Here is a 24,678-nt window from a genome sequence, read left to right as displayed (position 1 = left end):
GTTACTATTGTATCATTATTGTTATTATTAGGCCTTGTTGTTGTTGTTAGCCTATTATTAGCCTATATATATGACAAGTATTAAAACTAATTTGCACATCAAATTGTATTAATATTAGGTTAAGATAAGACCAAGATGAAAGTTTGGGGACCCTTGTGAGCCAAATTATCTAATGTTTCTAACCTTATCTAACGTTGGTTTATTTTTCTAATCAGCAATCATGTTTTTTAAATTGTCATCATTAGTGAAACTATATTGGTTAATATTAATTCTCAGCGGACTTTTTTAGGCCATTAGGATGTTAAATAGGAGCTAAACATTTAATTATAATGCCTTTTGCGATGCGTTGCCATTGGGCTCACTAATTACCGTTTTCAACGTGCTTTCCCAATGAAATGATTGCTTATATTTGCAAAATAAATAAACAATGGTTCACTTGCGGTGAAGGTAACTGAATGCCGTGGAGACTGAGCAATTAAGTGAGACGAGGAGGCAACATATAGCCAAACAAGAAACAGGATACAGCGGAATTTTGAAATCGTTGGGATAAATTTGATGCAAAATGAAGCGTGTTTATTGATAATCTATATAAAGCCCCATTTCCACACAAGGGCTCTAACAATTCCCCTGATTAAATATTAATGATGTTTCAGCTTGAACCTTAGGCATTAATTACTATTATTTCTGCTGCATCTGAAAGCAGGATGAATTCGTACTCGCAAAGTGATTAGCAGCCTCTTATTTCTATTTGCAGTGAAAAACCCATTAATTGCAAAGACCAAACTGTTTTTTTTTCTTATCAGCCATTCCTATAGATATTGATTCATTCACTCATACACGTTGTTAACGAATCAGAGGTAGCTATAGGCCCGTTATGTAGATGAAGTCGCCTACATGAACTAATGACTCCAGCTTATTACTTGTTTGTTGTTTGTTTGCACCCCCCCCCCCCTCTCTCTTTCTCCCCAGCTCTTTCTCTCTGTTTACATGTTGGTGCAACACTTGATTATCTGAGATGTCCCTTGGTAAATTATCCATGATAGAATTTCACTAAAGTCACACACATGTATATTGTTCTGGTACATTGTTGGTTCAAAACGAAATATGAATATCCCCGTCTGTTTTGATGTACTTGGATATCTACATATAATTATTACAAATTGCGAATATTAAGAATTGACTCCAGATTGAAATTCAAAAATGCGCCTATAGGTAGGCTATTACAACATGACCAGCAGAACAAGATGATACAGCATATATGATGTTGGTCCATTAGTTAATGTTATGGCATTATGAACTGAATCCTCCAATTGCTCGGTTTTGACATGGCTTCTTTTCTTAAATAAAACGTATGTTTAGGGTTATTATCAGTTTGATCCTTTAGCTTGACAGGCTATTTCTTTGATTAAGAAGCACCCTCGTGACAAAATAACCTAGGTTTATAGGCTACTTTGTTAAAAGCTGGCTTGCCTTCACATTAATTTTGGAGTAGCCTAATTTAGTTGTTTGTCTATACGGAAAAAGTAGCAACATCTAAAAAGTTCGTTCCAATATTTTAGGCTGATATAAAGCCCTAAAATACCATGTAAGCTCAAACATACGAATTAAAGTCCAAAACCCATGATAACACTCAGTAAGAGCATTCACTCCATCGATTGCTCTGTGGTAGATTCTGCTCTCTGGATCCAATCGATGCTTTCCGCGACCACAAGTCGTGTCTTGTAAGCAGTGCATGGCTGTGTTGTGGTGCTCGACAACGTTTCAAAGGTGAGGAGCGGGATTTTCTTTGCAAGATATCCGCGTTCATTGTGCTACATGTTTGTCATCTATGTATGACACCGTCTAATGTGTGGGACATGTCTGCTGTGTTGGTGCTGAAGCTAGCGGGGTTCAGTCGAACCAAGATGAAGAGCTTAATGAGTTAGCACAGTTAGCTTGCTAGCTAGCATCCCAAGAAAAGACCCCTGTTTTACTCTTTCTGTCTTTCATATTTGGATTGACTGCAGTGTCTGCTACTACAGCATTATTAGTGCTGTCACAGTAATTAAAGTTATATAGGTCCCACTAGTTAAGGAGTTAAACTACGTGCTATGTGTTAGCAATATAGTCAGATGAATCCCATTTAGCATAGCTAACATTACTTTTTGATCCTACATAAATAATCATTCATATGGACAGTATAGGATAGGACATTTATTTTAGGAAGCAATCATTCATATTTATTGTTGGCTTTGTTCAATTATACGCTATGTGTGATTTTTTTTTAGGTTTGGTGTGTGTGTGTTGTCACAGCTGAGGGTCAACCGTCATGGGTCGCCGCTCGTCTGACAGCGAGGATGAGAGCCGGAGCACGAGGAAGAAAAAACAGCGTCGCCGTTCCTCCTCTTCCTCCTCTTCCTCCTCTGGCAGCAGGGTGACCAGCAGCCGCAGCCGGAGGTCCAGTCGCAGGAGCCGCTCTCGCTCCAGGGACAGAGATAGGGACAGGAGGTGAGAACACAATATAAGCTTCCCCCTCCTAATTAGAGGTGGCAGGTTGGTGCAGTGAGTAGGGGCACTGCCCTTCACCTGGAGAACCTAGGTGCAGGAGGACTTTGGTGCAGGTATTTGCTTTGCTGAAGTGTCCTTGAGCAAGACAGTGAATCTGTGCTATCTACAGGGGTGCTGTCCCGTTGTTGACCCTGCAGTCTGACCTCTGTGTGCAGGGAGGGAAGTGAAAATTAATTTCTCTTTTAGGGGATCAATAGAGCATCACACGAATAAGTCTCCCAGGAGCCCAGCTCCTGTCTTAAGTGGCTCACCTTCTTGTGCTTGCAGTAGTGAAGTAGAAGCTGAAGAATTGTTGTTGTATTTCTTGTCTTCTCTTCTTGGTTTCTCAAACCCCTTTGCCTTGCTTCCGTCCTGTAGTTCCTTGGAGGAGAAAATACATGGCTCCTGTGTGTATCTTACCTGGTACCCACCCTCTGACTTAGCAGCCACAGTCAAGTGAAATACTTTTTTTGCTCTTCAGGAGTCTCACATGTACTTCTTCTCAAGGGACAGACCATCTATAGATGAGCACTCACCTTTCTACTGGCTCATTTAAAAAATAATGGTTTGGGCAAGCCCATGCGGGTGAAGCAAGAAATGTAATTACTGAGTAATAATTGTAATACTGATAGTATGCTTGATTTGAATATAATAAAATATTTTCCTCAACATGCAACTTAATTTAAAGGTCAGGGATTCTGTTCAGCACCAGAATGCCTTGCTTGCATTGTGAACCTCCTTTACCTTTCTTTAAAAAAATAGATTTTTTTTTGATTTTTTTTTTCTAAAAGGACCCTGCAGCCCAAGTAAGAATGCTTCACACAGTTGAATTTTGGCCGTATTTTTGATAATTGAAAACACTATGGATACTGGAGCAAAGTGCCAGTTTAGAATGAATACCAGACTAAGACTGCTAACCCAAATATTAAATTAAATAGTGAAATGTTGATTGAGCTTACAACATTTAATTTAATTTCCCCAAAGACAATGCATGCAATCACTGCTATCAAAAGTGACACTTTTTTATCATTGTGATTAGGCTATAGGCCATTCTAGAGGTGAAACAGCCGGCCCTTTATACTTAGAAGAGTAGTTGTAGGCTACATGCTAGGGTTAAGGTCGCTTATACCTTGCTAATAGGTTTCTTATACATATTTTGCCATTTAAGATCCACAGAAGTGTAGAATATAGACATGGCTGTTTTAGATGGCTCAGTCTGCGCCTGCACTGTTTAAGAGGAAAAATAAAATGTGTAGTTTCGGCCTAGCCTACACATGAAATGTTAGAAGCTCATACCAGTTTTATAAGCTTCTTGTACAAAGTACAAAATGTCACACTTTGTTATTTAGCAGTTGTTGAGGCAGGAGGAGGTCCAGTAATAATCAACCTTCTTTGCAAGTGGCTAGAGGCTGGTCCCTCCCCCATCTACCATCTACCCTGCACCCTCCATCCATCCATCCATGGCTGCCACTGGCTGTGTGTGTGGCCGTTCAGACAAGGCCAGTTGATGGTAATTATTTATGAGGCTTGGTCAAGGTCCATTACTGCTGATGGGAAGTCATTGCCTGTCTGTACGGGGTGGGGCTGGGTGGGCAGTGTAAACCCTGGGACCACAGTCCCTCATCAATTAGCCATACATTTTGATCAATTAACCAAGACCTTGTGTGTGTCTGTGTGAGACTAGTTCCTTTAATAGACCGTATGAAAGAGCGCACACAGTCTGTGCCTTGTTAAACCTGTATATGAACAAATATATGTGCTTCTGCTCTTGGTTAGTAACATCATGGCTGCATAATTAGCCCTTGTGTGTACAGTGTGTGACTGTGTGCACAACTCTGTGTGTGTGTGTGTGTGTGTGTGAGACTGTGTGAGACTGTGTGCGTGAGTGAGCGAGAGAGAGTGTGTGTAACTTGTTATATGTTGCATTTGTGTGGAAGGCCTCTATATCAGTGCGCACAAACCAGCACTTCCTTCTCATGTGCTAGTGTTTTTGTTTGAGCCATTGTGTTTTTTTGCATTATCTTCACTCACGCTTCTGTGTGTATGTGTGTGCTAATGCCGCCTTAAAAACCCCCCCCCCCAGCTCATAACGTCTTCTGCGTGCATTTCTTCTGTGTAATGTGTGAAGTACTAGCGCCAGGGCTGTGGAAGTCATTTCATAAGGCCCTGCTCATGGGATCCAGCCTTTAGAATACTAATGGATCTTTCCCTCGCTGCTCTAAGTGCTACAAATCTGGTTTGATAGTTCAGCCTCTGTGTTATTTGTACTGCTTCCTTTTTTCCTCTCCTCTCCCCTGTCTTGCCAAGCTCCCAGCGGACTGAGGCAGTGCTTTTTTTGTTTTTTTTTTGTACTAAACAGATTTGAGTGTTTTGGCTTTGCTGAAACAAAAGAAGAGATTTTTTTGATAATGGATATTACTCAAACTGTTTGCGAGGCAGAAGACGGGGGTTCCCGCATTTACATTCACTCCCATAAATGCCTCCTGCTACATGATATCAATGGGAGCGCCGTGTGAGTGGTGTTTGCGAAATAGACGCTACACACACTGCTGTAGCCACATTAAAGAGCAGCGGAGCAGCAAAGGGCCCCTGTGGAGGAACTGTAGGGCAGCCTGCTAACTCTGCATGGCTCTGCTGCTGTGGGCCTCAAACAGGCGTGCTCACTAATGCAAAATAGGTCTAAACAGCTGTCGGCACTACTGCTAATAGGTGAGGGGTGTTTGGGACATTAGGACATATTTGCTCCTGAAATGAACAGCAAAACAAATTAGAAATACAGCATTCACTTTCGCCTGCGATGGGAAGAATTTCAGGAGATGGTTTCTGAGGTGCTGTGAATGGCTGAATGAATACAGAGAATAATAGAGCATGATGCTTGAAATGGTAGGATGGGGTGAAGGCAAGAGGGAGTTGATATGGGAAGAGAAGAGGATGATTTTAGTTCTTTAAGTAGGTTTTATGGATAGTAAACTATATAATAAGGCTGCATGATTATGGCAAAAATGATAATCCTGATTATTTTACTTGATATTGTTATTACTAATCACAATATCAGTTGTTAGGCTTGATGATTTAACTGTGATTTTTATATGTTGTACTGTATATCAACAGCTTGACTATTTTCAACTACATTGGGCATTCTAAATGAAATTACACGTTTCAGTATTGCCGATATGCCAATATTACACAATGATTAATTGTAGAAACAGTAAGATAGTATAAGATTACATATAATACATACACATAATTCTGCAACCCTACTGTATAAGCGATGTTTTGTCTGTCTGAAGCATTCTGCCAATAAAGGGATTCAATTTGTATATTTCTGTCTGTCTGTTTCAGGCGAAGAAGACGTTCCAGCAGCAGTTCGTCCCACAGCTCGTCTCGCAGGAGGAGGAGTCGCAGTGCAGACAGAGACAAAGGGAGGAGCCACCGCTCACACAGGTCACGCAGCCGAGACAAGAGGTAACATGTACACTGACACACGCACTCATGCACGCACCCCTCATTGTTCATTTTGCACTTTTTTTGTTTGGTCATGTTTTGAGTAACCACCAGCAGGACATTTTTCTTCTTCAGTAAACATTTAAACCACCACAGAGTCATATTAAAGACTTTTTTTTTTCCTTAAACATGGCTGACTTTATTTTTCATGTTTTTATTATGCTTTTGGTTGTGAATACTCCATATGTTATAATCCTTGCTTTCTCTTACCATGTAACACAAACTATATTGGTAGCTTGGAAAACATCCTAACCCAAGATAAGATTTGCTGATGTCTGAAATGTTTTGACCTGGGTTTAGATTGAGCTGGACATAATTCAAAATAATTGTAACACATTTTTTGCTTTCACCCGTTAAGTTCTTCTTAAATTCTTCCATTTTTAAATTATATTTTTTGCATGGTTTTGTTGTCCAGGCAATAATTTCCAAACTATATATTTTAAGCACTATCGCAAAATGTTAATGTAATCAATTATGAATAAATAAACAATAAACGTTGAAAGATAAATATGATGTATGTCTGCTGAAAGATATATGAAAAATATATTTGAATTAAGACAAGCAATACAGCTTTTGGGAGTAAAAAAGCATTGTAAAATTCCAAAAATTGAAATTGATATCAAATCCCTCACATGCACACAGGATTTTTGTTATAGTGTCCCTATAACAAAAACCCTCCATTAACACTTGTTGGGTGTGTGTGTTACAGGTCAGAAATATAAACAAACACGCATCCTTTTAGTATTTATGTTTTTGTGACACAAATGGAAAACTGCATCTTATGTCTGAATTAACATTTTGCATGTGTGTGTGTGTGTGTACTTGTATACTTGTGTCTCAGTCTGCCCTAACTTGTTAGCATGATATCCCTCTCAGTGTGCGAGTGTTAATTAAGTAGAGACCCACAGAGCCTCCAGGTCATGTGCAACACCAGTCCCCTCCTCTTTGCTCCTTACCCTCTTCTGGCAACAACCCTTCTTTCACTCATTAATGCAATTAAAACACCATTACCCATAAATACTTTGTTGAATTATGATTGTTATTGTTACAACCAACTTTTGTTTTTGCAAGGAACACACTTATTCATGCAAGATGAGTGTGTACACACCTGCACCACACTTCTCTCTGTCACACACACACACACACACACACACACACACACACACACACACGCTCAAACGCATACTCACAGTCAATAGTGTATCCCTTTCAGAAGCATAAAGGGGGGCTCTCTGTGTGTGGCGGTCCATGTCATTAGCATAGCTAATCTGGTGCTAATGAACCAGTAAACTGTGCTGTTTTTAAATCCCTCACACACACATACACACATACACACATACACGTAGAAACACACACACACAACTGAAGAAAAGGTTGTCGTAATATATGCGCGAGCAAGGCCCTTTGTTTACTTGTGTATGGCTGCGGGGGAGAGCAGAGATCATTTTAATCACAAAGGCAAAAGTGTTTTAATATCTTCATTACAGAGGTGTCAGGATGAAGGGATGATGGAAGAGGGACTTTTTGACAGAGGAGAGGTTGATGAAACCATGAAAAGGTACTCCTCTTCAACTCTCCAACCTAATAGTCAAAGAATAACGTTTGGCTATTTGCTGCTTTGGAACACACAACAAATTTCGCTGTTGTGCTGATGCCATACGTTGAGAGAGTTTTTTCACATTCTCTCTCTGCTTTGTATCTATGGTACCGGTGGCATTCACAGTGGCGTCGGTGATTAAAACACCAGTCGAAAATGGCATTACTGGTGTGGTGCGAGATGAAAGGTGGAGGGGATTTGGGAGATTTAGAACTACAGTCGATGACATCGGTGTTTACAAACGCAGCACTGTGATTAGGAGGGTTGCGTTGTGTAATCGGCTTAGCGCTGAGCGAGGAGCAGGTGGGTTGGTGGTGGTGATGGTGGGGGTGGTGTTGCGAGGTGGAGGTGGTGATGGGAAGGGGGGGGGGGGGGGGGGGGTGGCGATGTGCAAAATGAATAAGGAAGCTGTTGGTAATGGCATTGCGGTTATGTGATTGCAGCTGAAATTTGTGTTGGCAAAACGGTGTATCTGTAGTACCATTTGCAGCCTCGTGCATGTACTGGGTTTAGTGTGATGCCGGTCCAGTAGCATTGTTGATATGATGGGGCCATCGAGACCTTTAGGGTATCAATCAGGTTAGGAAGTAGGAGTAATTAAGCACCTGAGTATCCTGCCTTCTGTGTTTTGAGCTGTACTGCATCTTAGATCAAGGTTGTTTGAGGCTAAATGGCGACTATAACACTGGAAGCGATTGTGGTATTATAATCCTATACTGTACAGTTAGGTTGTGGAATACTGCACATTCTGCATCCCTGGGGGAGGGGTTGTGGAGCGAAGCAGGTTGGTGTGTACTGTGTACAGGTGCCCTAGCTGCCATTACTCAGTGGTGTGTGTGTGTGTGTGTGTGACTGGGTCGGGATGAGGCTGCCTGAGCTGGCTGAGAGGCTGGCTGATGGATCAGAGGAGGATTGAGTGGACAGGACCTCATGATTGATACGCAGACAGGATATGAGGCGCTGCCTGCCACCCCCCACCCCGGCCACTCTAACCCGGCACCACATCCAGAATGAAAGAAGGAATAGAGAAGGAAGAGACGAAGTGCAATGACCGGAGAGAGAGAGAGAGAGAGAGAGGGGGAAGGAGAGAGAGAGAGAGAGGGGACGAGAAGTTAGAAGAGAATGGAAAAGTGTGAAGGGGATAGGTCGAGTTACTGCAGGAGAGGGAGAGAGCACGGCGAGGATCTTAAAGGAGTAAAATAAAGAGGGAAGACAAAAGCGAGTGCGGGGAGAGAGAACGGATGGGCTTGAGAGAGGGATATTATTCAGAAGAAATGAGAATAATAATGTCTGCATCGGAATATTGCGGGGGAGAAGATTAGGACCATAGTTGGGCCGCCGTGGGTTGAAGGGAGGGAATATTATTACCTTCTTTTCAATCTCTCATGTATAAATAAAAAATAAAGAGATACATGAAATAAGAATAATGCTCCATCATGTGTTTACCATCTATCGTTGCTTCCTTCTCTCTCTCCTCTCTTTCTCTCTTTCTTTCTCCCCCTTTTTTTTCCCTGCGCTCAATCAGAGAAGGGCCAGGTCCCCCAGAGGCAGCCAATCTTGCCCTGAAATGTAAAACAGACAAGAGAAGCAGATTACCTATTTGCCATTAATGTTTATTCTCTTTGATGTGAGCAGGCAGATCAAGCTGTGTGTGTGTGTATGCATGTGTGTGCGTGCATGCGTTTCTGTGTGTACGCGAGCAGACGAGCATGCGTGAGGTTGATTGAGTGCATGCATGTATGTGCAGATTTGCGTGTATGCGTGTTCATGGGGGGTGTCATGGCCTAGTCCACTGGGGGAGAGCAGAGCGGAGCGCGGCACAGCAGCGCACAGCGATCTGATGTATACCCAGCCCAACAAAGCCGACATGGCTTCTCATCACAGGCGGATCACAGGCACGTCTTTAGGTGAGCTCAGTGGAGCTGTGAAGTGCTGGGTGTGTGTGGGCAGCTGCAGCAGAGGTTAAATGCGTGTGGCTCAGTCAGTCAATCTGTCAGTCATCCATTCACGTAGCAGTTAGTTTTAGAGGTGGCATTGGAAGACATGGAGGAGTGGCGGGCGTGACGAATCCACCACTTGACCCCTCAATCAGAAGCCAGACATTGCATTGAGCGGTGCGTATTCACACACGCGCGCACACATGTATGCATGCACTCATAAAGGCAAGCGTATACTGGTAGGCACACATAAACGCTTACATTCCTCTCATTAATATTTCAGCGGTGTGTTGAGTTAGCAGGGCAGAGTGCTAGCGTCAGGGTTTAGCCCTGCTAACATTGGAGCAGCTTCATCACTGGGCTGCTGTCATGACTCTCAGGAGGGGGAGACCTCTAATTATCCGTCTCTCCCCCCAGAGGAGATAGATATCAAGCTAAACACGCCTACCAGCACACTGGGCTGGCTGGTTGGAGTCAGGATGATCTCAGCCAACCATAGAGGCCGGCGATGAGTTCACAACTAGTGCTGAGCTCAGCTTGGGGAAGGGACAGCGGCTGGAACTTGGGTCGGGCCTACAATGGTAGAATAAAGTCTCTTTCGCAAATATTTTGTCCTCATGGTCTGAGTGTGAGCCAAATTTGTAACGTCTAAAAAAGTTTTCTCTGTATTAAAATCAGCAGTTTGTATTGAATTTAAACTCTATTATATATCAAACATTCTGCTATATGAAGAGGGACACGTCCCTTATGTGTTTTTCTGAGTATTAAATAAAGGTAAAATGAAAATATAAAATTCTGGAAGACTGAAATCAATTCCTAGCATTACACAAAATGTGAATCCACTACATAAATTTCAATGCAATGCACATATTCAAAGGACATTTTCATAAATAAGCTCCCAGGTCTGCTTTCTGGGCCTTGTTGAGCTGCTGTGCCAGAATCTGGTTCTTACACTGAGGCTGACATGAAGCATAGGATATCATAATAATAATAAGATTGTGTGTGGATCACCTTAGAGAAATTCTCTTGTCCTCCTTCAGGGAGGTCAGAGGTCAGGCTCAGCTACAGCTCAATACCCTCGGAGCTGTTAGGGTTTCAGTGTCTTGCTTATCAGTGTCTTTCTTACCCACCGCTAGAACCAGGGAAAGAACTAGGCCTCACCTGGTTTAATGGTAGAGTCCCCATAACATGAGCGTCTCTCTGCTCTCTGCATTGGGAAGATCACAGAAGCAGTCCAGACGTGCATGCGTGTGTGTGTGTCTGTTTGTGAGTGTGTGAGTGATGGCCTGGTATTTATTTCACACAGCAATTTTCCCCCGTATGAGATGAGGTGCCGTACATCTGCTAGATGGCTTTTCCTGCCTAGCACCGACAGGGAGCGCGCGCAAGGTCATCCAGGCGGCTTGGGAGAGGAGAGGAGAGGAGAGGAGAGGAGAGGAGAGGGGAGGGGAGGGCTGCATGGGGGAGAAGAAGAAGAAGGGAGGAGGTCATAAAGCGGGAGAAAAGGAAGGGAAAGGGGTAAAAAAAGTGGAGAGAGGGTAGTTGAGTGGGAGAAGAGAGAAGTGGGGCGAGGAGAATCAGCCAGGACTGAGGAAATATCTACTGCCATTACCAAGAGTTTATGATGGGTGATCAGCGGTGCGGTCTAGAAGGCCTCCCAGCCTTCCATTGCACCTGGATCAGCAATTCCCCTGTCAGGTGGCAGGGTGGGAATTTTTCTGTGTTTTTGTGCTCAACTTTGACATGCGTATTCATACAGTTCAGGGTGTGTGTCTGTGTGTGTGTGTGTGTGTGTGAGAGTGTGTGTGTGTGATGTGGCAGGTGGCTTGGGGTGTCGCTGGGTTCATAAGGGAAACGGCTCTGAGTGTGTGTGCGCTGAGGACATGACAAGTGAAATCTGGTTTCCTCAGCAAACCGCTGAGATCGTGTGATTATTAGAGAACCATAAGGCATGAATGGTGGTGTTGAAGGATAGGAAATAAGATGAGGAAGAATGGGAACAACCACTAAATCTTTTTTCTCTGATAAGGCAGAATATCTCACTTGGTGTTCCCACTGTTTTGATAGCGGTCTTAGGTTAGTTTGATACCTATGTTCTGTGTATGTGTGTGTGTGTGTGTGTGTGTAGGGGAGTGTGCAACACTGGACTTTAATAGCAGGCTTCTAGCTGTTTATCATCCGTCTGTCTGTTACCCCATGGGCTCTCACCATCTTCTTTTCTTCTTTCCCTTCCACAGAATGACATTTAGCCCTTTTTTCCTTCTTCCCCTATTACCGGACTTGCAAAGTGTTGATTTAAACTGAAAGATGACCTGGTTTGGTTCAGCTGCGTCTTCTCTACTCCATAAAAATCAACATGCTTCCAGTCGTGAGATCTGAACGCGTTTGTTGTTGTGTTTCTCCCTCTCCCTCTCTCTCTCTGTCTCTCCCTCTCTATTTCTCTCTCTCTCTCTCTCTCTCTCTCTCTCTCTCTCTCTCTCTCTCTCTCTCTCTCTCTCTCTGTGTTGTCTTTTTTTATTTATCTGCTATAAAGGCCAGTCAAGCGCTGCTCGGCTTTGTTGTCAGAAACCTTTATTTACCAAAGGGAGGAATAAGTGACTGACACAGACAGCCTCTTTCATCCCTGCCTCGCCGCAAGCAGTGTTCCCCTCCACCGCCAGAGGAAAACCCCCTCACCCCTCCATCACCCTCCCTCACCCCTCCCTCACCCCTCACTCCTGCCAAGCTTCCCCCCTCCCCCTCCACCGTACCCCTCCATCCTCCAGGCTTGCAACCCACCAGCCCTCTCCCCTGGGTAGCAACCTAGCCGTAGAGTCTGCTTTGCTAAACATACACACACACTCACACACACACACACACACAGAAACTCACACAAAATTCACCTCACAAAAGGCAGCACACCAGCGCTCTCACATACATGATCAAATGAGAGAGGTAGTCCGACAGTCCCAAACAAAGACAAGTTTAACATCAAAGCATTTCCCCTTTTCTGTTTCTGTCCATCTGTTAAACAAACTATGTGTAATGATGAATAAGGCCTGTTATGTTATAGCCTTGCTTGGGTAGGTAGGTGTGTGTTTTTCATGTTGTCTGAGGCAGAGGAATCAGAAAGGGGGAATATATCTGGCATCAGTGCCTGATAGGTCTGACAAAAAACAACTCAAGCTCACTGATTTGCGGTCAAATCAGGAAGTGTATTCCAATGTAGGAAATGAGGAAGCAGCCTTCATATTCATGAGTTTGAAATGGGATCGTAAAACAGTATCATCGTCGTGGGTAGGGTTGTAGAGCGAGGCAAAATTCCTGTTCATTTTCAGATACTTTGCTTGGTAATTCTCCATTTTAGGAATTTAGCCGAATTTAGTAATTGAAAAAAAACAATCTTGCGTGGCAAAAAAACATCCATATTGAATAAAATGTTTCTCAACAGTCCAAGCTTTCTCGGCAAGCATTGTGTCAAACTCAAACTCACCTGTATCTGATTTCCCCAGTTACCTTACCTGTTCAACCAGGAGAACTAATTAGTGAAATCAGCAGGTTGTTACAAATGCCTGTAGACACAGCAGCCATCAAGCACGATCCAGATAAACAATCACAGCAACATCTAACTAGAAAGAATACGGCTAACAAGTTCACTCATGTAGTTATTTTGTATTTTTAAGTCTTCTATCTTGTTCACATTTTTGAGAGTATGGAGGTGGGAAGCTAGAACTCCTTGTGTGAGAAACTGTGGTACTAGTGGCATTTTATATAATACTAAAAAATGGCAAATTGCCTGAAATTCTCTTAAATTTTTTGTGCTTAACAGCATGCTTTCTCCGATAGTCACTCATAGTGAAATATGGGTATACATACAAAAGACAAGACAAATTTACTCTTCACAAAGTGCTTTACAAAGGACAAAAATACAGATAAAAACAGGTAAGAAAATAAGACAATTAAACAAGAGTACTTACCAATTAAATTCAACTCTTAACTAAACTACATTTATTTGCAAAGCATCATGAAGAACATTATTTTTATACTGAACCTTAGTATCTTTGAAAACAAAGTCATGAATTACTGAATAATATGGGACCTTTAAAGACACATATTCATAATTTTTCAAAATATTATCAACAGTAGAAATGCTTCACATTTACCAAGGTCCCATTTACCACAGATTTCCCAAAGTCGACTCAAAATAGAAAAAAATAAAAACAGAAAGTTTCTGGAAGTTTACAGCTCTAATCGTGGACATCATTTAGTCATTTTTCATTTTGAAAGCGGTGTGAATGAAATCTAATTTTAGTAATTAATTTGAGCATCATAGAGAGACCAGACTAGCTACTTTATGTCTGCCTACCAAAGACAAAGTTTGGCTGATTGATGACTGAAACCTATTAGAAGTATGACATTCCCACTTTGGTAAAGACACACTTTTACTGTTTTGCAAATAAAGCCGCTGTAATGCCAATAACCCAAAACACACAATCAGCCCTCATTGTGTTCACTTTATCTTCGTGAAAAGCCTCATCCGTCTGGCCAGACCAAGAAAAAGACAGACAGAGACGCTTTTAGCCCTGGCATAGGAAAATGAATACCAAATGAATCTCTCTTTCTCCTTCCTACTCTCTCTCTCTCTCCCTCTCTCCCTCTCTCCCTCTCTCTCTCTCCCTCTCTCTCTCTCTCTCCCATTTAAGCTTCTTGAAGTTCTTCCAAATTGGGTTTTAAATGCCAATTAGGAGGTTGAATGTAGTAAAATAAAAGCAAATGCAGGCAGGATGGCCTCACCTTCTGGCTGGTTAGGCTTCAGAGAGAGCCGAGCCGGACCTTTGGCTCCCAGCGAGGCTTTGAGAGAAATATCCTGCCTAATGAACACATTAATTAGAACCATAACTATTTATAAGATGATAATTAGAAACGAAGGGAGGTAAACTGGGCTTTTCCTGCAATTAATGGAGGATTAATTACGGGAGCTAATGAAGTGGATTTTTGAAACGCGTGGAGGTGAAGTACAGAGATGTGCAGCCCGCTTTGTGATCACTGGCATAATTATTTTCTCCAGCGCCAAAGCGTTTGAGGCCCCGGTCCTCGCCGGCTCGGGCCGGCTAATAAGCATCATTGCATCGTTATATATGCACTTAAAAAGACTTGCCACTGAAATGACTGTCTAATTATTTCTAATTGGCAGGCCCTGTGTGTTGTCATTGAGCTGTTTGGAGCCGCAGCGGAGCCCTGGGTCTAATGACGCTTTGGGGCGGAGAAAGAGGGAGAGAGAGAGACAGAGAGATAGAGAGAGAGAGAGATTGGAGGGAGGAGGGGAGGGGAGGGGTGGGGGCCGGTGTCTCTACCCGTTGCCTGCTGCTCCTAGCCTGGCCTGCCCCTGGCCCCCCTGTGCCACTCACCCAGCAGGACAGCGGGTCCCAGAAACATGCCCGGTGCACTCAGAGGTCACCCTGCCAAGTAGCCGAGCGGCAAAGTTTTATTTTAACGGCACTCCTTTTTTTTTTTTTTTTTTTTTTTTTTTTCTCTCCCCCCTCTTAATTAACTGCTTCCGCTCTTAATTTATTCACAGATAAACGCCACCGTCTGTCCATGGTTCTTCTTTTCTCTCTTACACACACACACATATACGCACACACAGGGAGGGAGGTATGTTTATGTACCACTCTGTGATTCAGTGTTCAGTGGCCAGGTTTCGAGCCGGTCCATAGAGGCCCATGGGAAGAGAGCATGAATGGACAAACCTCAGTCAGGCCTGTTTACCTTGTACTGTAGTTATGTTCTGGCTCAAACCATATGGACATTATCATTCCTCAGGCCTCAGTGGACATGTGTATAGACCTACAGTATATTGGTTGTCTTTACAATATTGAGACATAATCATATCCAGATTGACACTCAGTGTTTACTTTTTGTGATTTGTGAGAATGTGAAGCACCCCTCTTTTAATCCTTCTAGGCTTGTATGAATGTTTAGAATAGATTCACATTTTTGTCGGCCTCGCTTTTACTATTTAAAGCAGATCTCTGTCTTTAGATTATATTATATTCATATGCCCATTGCATGGCCCAGAGTGTATGGTGTTAGGAGTGTTTGAATGATTGCCTAGGATTATGTGTGTGTGCACCTCACTAACTCGTCCTAAGCAGAGCCATGTGCGTTGTCCTGACAGAAAACCTCTGTCATTCCTTCTCTCCCACTGAACAACTTGAGAGCAAATTGCCAGCTAATGGAACCTCTGACTGCACTTGTCTGTCCAGTTCGGACAAGCACAGGAACACACACACACACGCACGCACACACATGTGGTTTCACTCACACATTTAATAATTTAATTGTGAAAAAAGAGAAAAATGAGAGAGAGAGAGAATGGCTGAGAAATGAAACTAGGATCATGTGCGTCTTGACTGAAACCTTGACAATCTTTTTGAAAGTAATGAAACACTTTCTCAGTATGTGCGTGAGGTTTTCTATGTGAGATTTGTCTTCCTTTTTTCGCTCTCTGTCTATCCATTCGGGTTTTGGCAGAGTTGAGGACATGAGGAGGAAGCGGAGATAGATGGATCGCCCAAAGGATACGTGGCCAACTGTCGTGTGATTGGCTGAACAAAGAGCTGAACACTTCTGTGACTGGTTGAACAGAGCACCCGACGTCGTCGTGTTGGACTCGAATCAAAGCGAGAAGAAACGTAATTATTTTAAATGCAGTCAACAGTTTTGTCGGAGTGGAAGTTTGCCAAATTTCTCTGTAAACTCAATGGGATATTGACACTCAGAGTGTGGGATAACAAAGTGTGCACCCTGCCTCTCATGTGGTACTGCAGATGTGTAATGAATGACTGCCATTTATGACATCAGTGTAACATGTGGCATCATTTGAATTCTGCCTCCAACTGTCACCAGCGCGTAGCAAATCAAATCAATCTTACGACTCCTTGACTTGAATATTAATGACTGATGCGATTCCTCCCAAAGAGTGAAGGAGAGTGTAGGAAATGCAAAAAAAACAAAAAACAAAAAAAAATATATTGACCTTGGCTGCATCAGCTATAACTTCCTTTAAAGATAACGGACGGGAAGTTCGGGATGTTGTGTTTCAGCCTGCCTAATGAGTGTGTGTTTGTGTGTATATGTGTGTGTGTCTGTGAAAGAGACTAATATATAGTAGCAGTAGTACTGGAATATATAACTCGTCCTATGCATTTTTAGAAGGAGGATGTTGTGCCAGGAAAGGGTGTTGGTGTCTGTGTGTTTCTGTGCCCACTATTTTAGAAACAGGATCCGCTCTGATCTTCTCCAACCTTACAGGTCTGTGTTGCAGTGCTGCTATGAGCTGACAAAAATCCTTCTACCCACTAACTAAGATTGATCAGCAGTAAAATATGCTGTCTATGGGCTACATCTAATTCTGTACATGGGACACGCAGACTATGAGAAACGACAGATGTATCGGAGAGGAGAGGGTTTTTTTTTTCTCATAGGGTGGAGTGTTTTCTCTTTCTCCATTTCTTGATCTCTCTCTGTCTGTCTCTCTCTCTCTCTCTCTCTCTCTCTCTCTCTCGCTCTCGCTCTCTCTTTCTCTCCTTCCTTGTTCTTCCTGACAGCAGTTCATAAAAAAATGATTTTTAGAAACTTCTTTATGAGACGAGCCTCTGTTCTATCAGAAGACAACTTTATGTTACTCCACCACAGGGGGAAACTAATAGTGCTGTTTTTTTTTTTTTTTTTCTTAACAGGGCGATATTTCAGTTGTGTCTTGGGTGTTTAATTAAGTGTAGTTTCCCTTTAGTAGTGGAATGTGTGTCTGCTTTTTGTCGGCCCGTTCCTCTGTGCCTTTTACAGTCCACCCACATGGTTTGTCTCAGCGTTTATGATTTTTCTTATACCGGAGTTGTGAGGTTCCTAAATCACTTAAGCACACGGGGCCGAACAGTCCACATTTAAACAATAAAAGGCTGTTATGGTAAGGGCCCTCAGATCTCCTACCACTTCATAAATACATGCGTATAAAAGGCAGAAAAAAACATCTTCCCTGACCAGAGAGAGAGAGAGCGAGCGTCTGAGAGCACACCTGCTAATTGGAGCCAGCTTGATGTGAAGCACGGCTGTCTGCTCTCTCCTCTCTATAAGCCCCAATCCTTTTCTCTCGTCTTTTTCACTCTCCCCTCCTTCTCTGTTCCCCCTGCTCCCCCTCCGGTCCTCCCCAGCTCTCCAACTTTTATAACCTTTCTTTCTCTTACCAACTTCTCCTCCCTCCACTTCCCTCCTGTTCTCCCTCACCTACCGTCTCCTCTCAGTCTAGTCTGCTCTACCTCTCCTCTTCACCTCCTCCTCAGTCCCTCCACTCCTTCCCTGCTTTCTGCCCCATACAGATTGAGGCATTGACAATCAAAACAACTCTCTCCTAACTCGGCGTAACTAATTGTTCCGGGCCGTGATGGATGGAAAAAGGGAAAAAGTGGGGTTCAATTGCATGAGTGGCTGTGAGCGAGTTGGCAAGTTAGCACCTAGTCTGGGCGTGACCTCCACTTGACCTTGTGTCTGGGCTGAGTGGCTGGGCCGGGGCCCCCCTCAGCTCCAGCTGCTAATGGGCGTCATGTCGAGCTGCGGCTGCACACAGGTCAAAGGGCGCGGGCGCTCACCAGACGGCCGAGTTTAGGATTGCGGTGAGCAGGCTGAGTGACACTGGGCATATGTGCCAATGAAGACGCCGGCTGATCAACACGTGCATGCAAAGACGCACGCGCGCACTCACACATATATACACACGCATATGCGCACATGGAGACCGCATCACGCTGCAGAAAGTGATCTTTTTCCTCATCGTCGGCTGGCCGACGTAGGTTCATATAGATCTGAGGCGTCTTTGAAGGCCTTTGAACTCTGCTAAATGACTTGACCTTGTGGCTTGTGGCTGTATATGTGTGTGTGTTTGTGTGTGTGTGTGTGTGTGTGTGTGTGTGTGTCGGGGGGTTGGGTGAGTGGGTGGCCTACATGGGGTCTCATTTCTGCTTCACAGCAAAGCAGGGCATTGCAGACGTTTGTGTTGACGACTGCTAAATTAAAAGCAAACCGAAGATTATGACAAATCTAAACATTACTTTTATGAAGCAGAGGGGGACGGAGGAAAAAACATTTCTGGGAATCTTTCATGCTTGGTCTTTGCTGTGTTAATTGTGCTAGCAATCAGCTACTTTGCAGCCATTTCTTGTGTGTTATTTAGTGTGTGTGTGTATGTATATTTGTGCTTCTGTGTGTGGGTGTGCATGGTGTGTGACTGTGTGTGTGTGTGTGTGTGTGTGTGTGTGTGTGTGTGCGTGCACGCACTGTGAACCGAGGGAACAGATAATGTGGCTGCTTGGAAGGAGGAAGCAGCTTGGGAAATGATTTCAACAGCTCTCATAATTAGAGGAATATCATAAATTAAACTTGTGTCTGCCGTTGCGTTTGAAGAGCACTCAAAAGTAATAAATTCTGGATGGTTAACATATTTGCATTCCATTCGGCAGGCAGCGTCGGGCAGGAACAGCTGTTTTCCACGTCTTTTGGCAGCAGGAAATGCACATTGCTCACTCAAGGTGCTTTTAGATACATTGAAATGGCAGAAAAAAAAGGAATCGACTTTTAACTTGAACGTGGAGCTGCTGCTGTGTGCTCTGTCTCTGGAACGAACTCGGCGGGGAACAGCGCATTAATGAAGTTCTTCAAATATGGATCTTCTCACTTTCAATAGGACCGTTTCTTTTTCAATCTGTCTATTGCTTGGAAATGTCGGCTGGCAAGCTTTTTTGTAGTGCTGCGCCGTATGTGTGTGTGTGCGTGCCCTATGTGTGCGTGCGTGCATGTGTGTGTGTGTGTGTGGATGGAGAGTCCTCATATCTAGGGTTTTCCCTGTATTCTATATGGGCTTGGGTGGTAATGCCACCAGTAGGGTGAGTCCGATGCAGAGTGGCCATTGAAATGTATTGCACATCCAAAGAATAAATACCTTATATTTGTAGCACATTTTTTGCTTTCAAATTTTGCCTTAGGTGGTGACAAAAACACTGTGAACTTGGGCTGCCTAGTAGCTTGATAGGAAAGGAAAACCTGATAGAATTTCACATTATACTGTTGAAGTAGTTTTGGCCAGATAACACCCTTCCCCATTGACTTTCAAACAGTTCCAGGAACACTTGTGTCCATTTCAGCTCTCATTATTTGTTTTAACTAGAATCATGTATATCACTGTTCCAGTCCATCCAGCGGTTGTATAGAGGAAATATTTCATTTGGAATGCCTGCTATAGATTAAATTAATCATTGGCATACGATGCAAAAAGTGCAATAAAACAGTTACAATGCTCCTCAATCCTCAAGACCAAGAATTGTGATTTATAATTGTGATCACAATACGTAGCCAAATAACTGGGATTATAAATTTAGACATAATAGTGCAACCGTAAATCCAGGTCCTGTCTTAATCCCATGAGAATCCCTCTCTTGCTTTTAGGGTATTGTGGGTAAGAGAGACACTGGTCAGACAGGGGCCACTATCACCAGCGTCCATTGAAATGTGATAGGGTTAAAGTTACATAGCCATTAATCACAGCTGGGCCACACTGGCCTAATGGACAGAGACCCTGATCAGGACATCACTTAGCACGTCACTTTGCTGGCTTCTCAGCAGTTATGTTGGTGTTTTCTGCCATAGGCCAAATCAAATCTGGACATGAACATTGTTTGGCCTTCCAAACGAAGGATGGTGATTAGGGAGTCGAGGAAACAATATGAATATCCATCACTGCTGCTTGAATAGGGGGCAGATGAGGTTGAAGGAACAGGGAGGATGATGGGACTGTGTGTGTGTGTGTGTGTGTGTGTGTGTGTGTGTGTGTGTGTGTGTGTGTGTGTGTGTGTGTGTGTGTGTGTGTGTGTGTGTGTGTGTGTGTGTGTGTGTGTGTGTGTGTGTGTGTGTGTGTGTGTGTGTGTGTGTGTGTGTGTGTGTGTGTGTGTGTGTGTGTGTGTGTGTGGAGCTGTAGACTGCACAGAGGAGTAGCCCAGCCCTGTCCATAGCCTGTGCAATATGTATAATGATTTAACCGGGGTCGGATTCCATTGGAGACGTTCACCTGTATCCGACACTAGTGGTATCGCGTAGTTGCCATTAATGTCCAATTTTCAATGAAAACCGTGTTTAGCAGAAATAGAATACAGACTGATAAGGGTAACACACCATCCAGCTTCACACCCGGCCACATAATTACCCCAATGGGCCGTGGTGAGGGATCATATCCTGGTGCGCACCGGGGGGTCAGCGGCGATAAGCTTCAGCCCAGCTCCCAACATGCAGCATAATTACTCTATTGATAATTCACCAGGAAAATGGTCCCAGCCAATTGCAGGGCTCCGATTTAATGGATTGGATGGCGAAAGGAGGGAGGAATGGAGGAAGGAGGTTGTGGGGGGGCAGAGTGTGTGTGTGGGGGGGACAACCAGCAAGGGCCTTTTAATAGAAATGAAAATATGTTTAGGCCATAGGGGGACCCATTTTCCCTGGAGATAATAAGGCCAATAAAATGTAAAGCAGGGGAAGGGCTTGGCATGGGGTCCAACTGTGGCTGTTTATCTGTGTGTGTCCTGCATTAGCCCATTTATCCCCAGCCTCAAATTAGCTAATCATTCTCCAAGGGGAAGGACTTGGTCAGGAAATTGACATTTAGCAGCATAGGCTCACTCTATTAACTACAGTAAATTTAATTTGCTGCACACCCCAGAAGTGTGCTGTTTTCTTTGCCTTCAGAGAGAGAGAGAGAGGGGAGAAAGAGACAGAGAAATAGAGAGAGAGAGACAGAGAGAGAGAGGGAGAGAGAGAGATTCTGTGTTTATTGCATCTGCTGCTCCTGGCCACAATTTGCTTGGCTGGAAATATAAGACTAAGGCCTGGAACACTGCAACTCCCTTGTATTTCCCCTCATGTACTGTTGATTACAAACATACGCAGGCATTGTCGACACATAGATTCACTCATTCCAAGGTCTGTTTTGGCCATTGATGGATTATCTCGCCTGGAGACTCCAAACCCCAAAAATGCCAATGTTTTTCTTTTCCTTTTTTCCCCCATTAGCTGTGTTTCTTTGACTAGAGTAATCTTAACCTCCGTAAACACTGTATTAAACATGCAACATCAAATGTCCTGTGGCTCATGACTGCTTTCACCTCTACCTCTGAATCAGAAGTTTCATAATAATCATTTTTGATAATCACTCCAGGGCAGCTGGTTTTGTATCTGTTCTGCAGAATGCCATGAGACCGGCTCTACTGTGGGAAAAGTTCTGAGTGCAAAAAAAACAAAAGAACTGCTGCTCAGATGACTGTAGTATTATATCTGCAGGTACACAGAGTGAAACTGGACTGGAAATGCCATTGACAAACCAATTGGCAAACTAACCGAACGAACCGAAAGTTCTGAGTTGTAGTGGAGTCACATTTCAAAATCTAAAAAACAAAATGACACCTGCTCTTACATAATGATTCCTGCATATGAAAGCAAAGCACATTGTGAGTTAAAGTTTTGGTGGTGTGTTAACGATACAGTATGAGTCATCTTAAGACCTTTGCTTATGAAAAAGTTACGTTTTCTGAGCATATAATCTTCTGTGGTTTCGAAAAATTGATGAACTTCAGGTAGCAGTGTTTTTTTATTTTTTCCAAAGCGGATGCTCTTTTGGAATGAAACCCCTGAAATAGTGCAGTGTGCTCTCCAGTGATCAGGATAGCCCCAGCCTAATTGATTCCAACAGTTGTCAGAGTGTTGTCTGTTAGGATGGTGACAGGCGTCTGAAGAAAATGATTAGTTTTCTGTCGGGAGAGAGACAGCTCTGGATGTCCCAAACTGCAAACTAATAAAGGGGGGAAAGCAATAAAGCTCGTGGACAGCAGGTTTGACTGTTTTTATAGACAAATCAATAAAATGATAGATGATGGAAAATAACGGCATCTCAGCTGCCGATTTCTACTGGGCTTTCACATCACTGTCCCTCCCACACTCGCTGGCAGACATACACACACACACACACACACACACACACACACACACATGCGCACACACAACACACACATACACTTCAGCAGTATGCATAGCAATTGGTCTTGATTTAATTGAGGCATATGTAATGTTTATGTTTTGTTTTGGTAATTTCTGCCTTTGTGTGTGTATGACACCATATCGAGACATGAGTCCCATTTTCAATTCTCTTTCCACTGGTGTGTGTGTGTGTGTGTGTGTGTGTGTGTGTGTGTGTGTGTGTGTGTGCGCGTGCGTGTGTGTGTGTGTGTCATAAGTAACAGTGTAAATCTCCCGGTGTAAATCTCTTTGCGACCAGAGGGCCAGTGTCAGGATCAATACTGAGGACAGGCCTTCCTCTGTGCCTGCCTCTAATTGGCTCCATCTCCAGCCTGTGTGTGTGTGTGTGTGTGTGTGTGTGTTTGTCACTGTGTATGTGACTCTGCCCGTTAAATAAAGACTGAATTTGCAGCCTCAAAGAATGTTCCATCCAGTTGAGCTTTATTTTAGTTCACTGTAGTGTTTTTGAAGTAGAAAATGTGTCCATGTCTTAATGTGATGTCTCCTGTTCTTTTTCTGAATTTTTTTCTCTTGATGACATCAAGAGTCTTGACTGCCCTGTGTTTTGCCCTGAGTTTCTGAAGCTCATTTTTGCAAATCTAGACTTCATTGCCCATGATCAAAGGAATTTAATCCTTTTTAGGGTGGATTATTCCTTTAAGACCTCAAGTTTTTTCATTTTTCTTTTAAGAGGTTAGGTAATCCCCGCTCCTCATATATTTTATTAGTTTTTGTGTGAGATACATTGATCAAACAGAAAAGTGAGTAGAGAGGGAATGGAAGTTACGCAGGAGCAATAATTTGTCTGTGGTATGCACATTAAAGGAAAGTCCACCCTAAAACACTTTTAACACTTAAAAAACAGCTACTGACACATTTTGTTTGGAGTATTTTTCTTATTGCCATGGATAGATGACCTGACATCAAGACATTTCTACAACTGCTACAGGGAGTTTGATAGCAGAAAATTTAGCAATATATCTAAAATGTCAATGGTAAACATCAAGTTTTGGTGTCAGTCCCTCAGAGAGCATCAGAGAGCATTAAAGAGCAAGGGCTTCTTTCCAGGCTCACCATTTTGCACTGACATCAGCACTAAAAGAGGCAAAGTTACCCAATTTCTCCCCCTATAATGGCCTCAATAGCCCATAATGCAATGCAGCCAAAGACGTGATGTGTTTTGAGTAAGGGGACCGACTCTCACTTTTTCTCGACTGGAAAAATGCGCTCTCTTGCTCTTACTATCGCTATTGTTATTCCCGATATCTCTACTCCACCTACATATACGTATATATATAACTTACAGCTGGATTGAACAGGTTCATGCCCCTTCAGGAGGTTGTTGAAAGACTTTCTGGGAAATATAGGCAATCTCTAACTGAAGTAAAAGTAAGAGTTGTGAGTTTGTTCGTATTATTTGTTTGTGGTTTACTTGCTGTACCCTGAACCATATCCCATTAATTTGCTCTTCATCTCTTTCAGGTCTTATTCTCGCCACCGGCGGTCTCGCAGCAGGAGCCACAGAAAGAGCCGCAGCCACAGCAGAGAGCGAGACCGGAGCCGACGCAAGGGCCGCGACCGGGACAGAGAGAGAGAGAGGGAGAGGGAGAAGGAGAGAGGGAGAGACAGAGACAAGGACAGGGAGAAGGACAAGAGTAAGGACAAGGCAGAGAAGAAAGGGTGAGTGATGAATGGTCCTGTACACACAAGCTTGCATACACACACATACACACACACACACACACACGCAGACACACTCAAACGAATCTCAAATCGTGGCTTTGCCCAGATATTACAAAAGAGTACAAAATGTTTTTATGACAATATAATGGCAACTTAAATATGGAGCTCAATCCCAGCTCCTCCATCCTTCCATCTATCACTCGATTCTTCCATCCATCAATCCATCAATCCCTTTCTTACTCCACTTCCCCTAGCAGTCAAGCATTAGGCTACTCTTGCCTTGTAATGTGATATCACTCCCTGTTGTAAGAGAAGATGCCATGGTGATATAAGAATAGATGG

General features: G+C 43.3%; 1 protein-coding gene across 1 annotated transcript; it reads left to right on the top strand.

The window, feature by feature from the left end:
* Positions 1-1,708: 1,708 nt before the first annotated feature.
* rsrc1 (arginine/serine-rich coiled-coil 1) lies at positions 1,709-24,333 on the top strand (the record flags this gene model as incomplete). Its single annotated transcript, XM_071514141.1, has 4 exons — positions 1,709-1,767; positions 2,268-2,487; positions 5,869-5,991; positions 24,136-24,333. Coding segments are annotated over exons 2-4 (500 nt in total), but the record flags the coding sequence as incomplete, so codon positions are not given.
* Positions 24,334-24,678: the final 345 nt, after the last annotated feature.

The sequence above is a fragment of the Centroberyx affinis genome, unplaced genomic scaffold (assembly GCF_046629955.1).
Source record: "Centroberyx affinis isolate AG114_WGS23_722 - 3 ecotype Tasmania unplaced genomic scaffold, CSIRO-AGI_Caff_v1 ptg008038l_1, whole genome shotgun sequence".
In the NCBI taxonomy this organism is placed as follows: Eukaryota; Metazoa; Chordata; class Actinopteri; order Beryciformes; family Berycidae; genus Centroberyx; species Centroberyx affinis.
The sequence above is the reverse complement of the archived record's forward strand: the minus strand, read 5'-3'. Positions and strand labels throughout refer to the sequence as shown.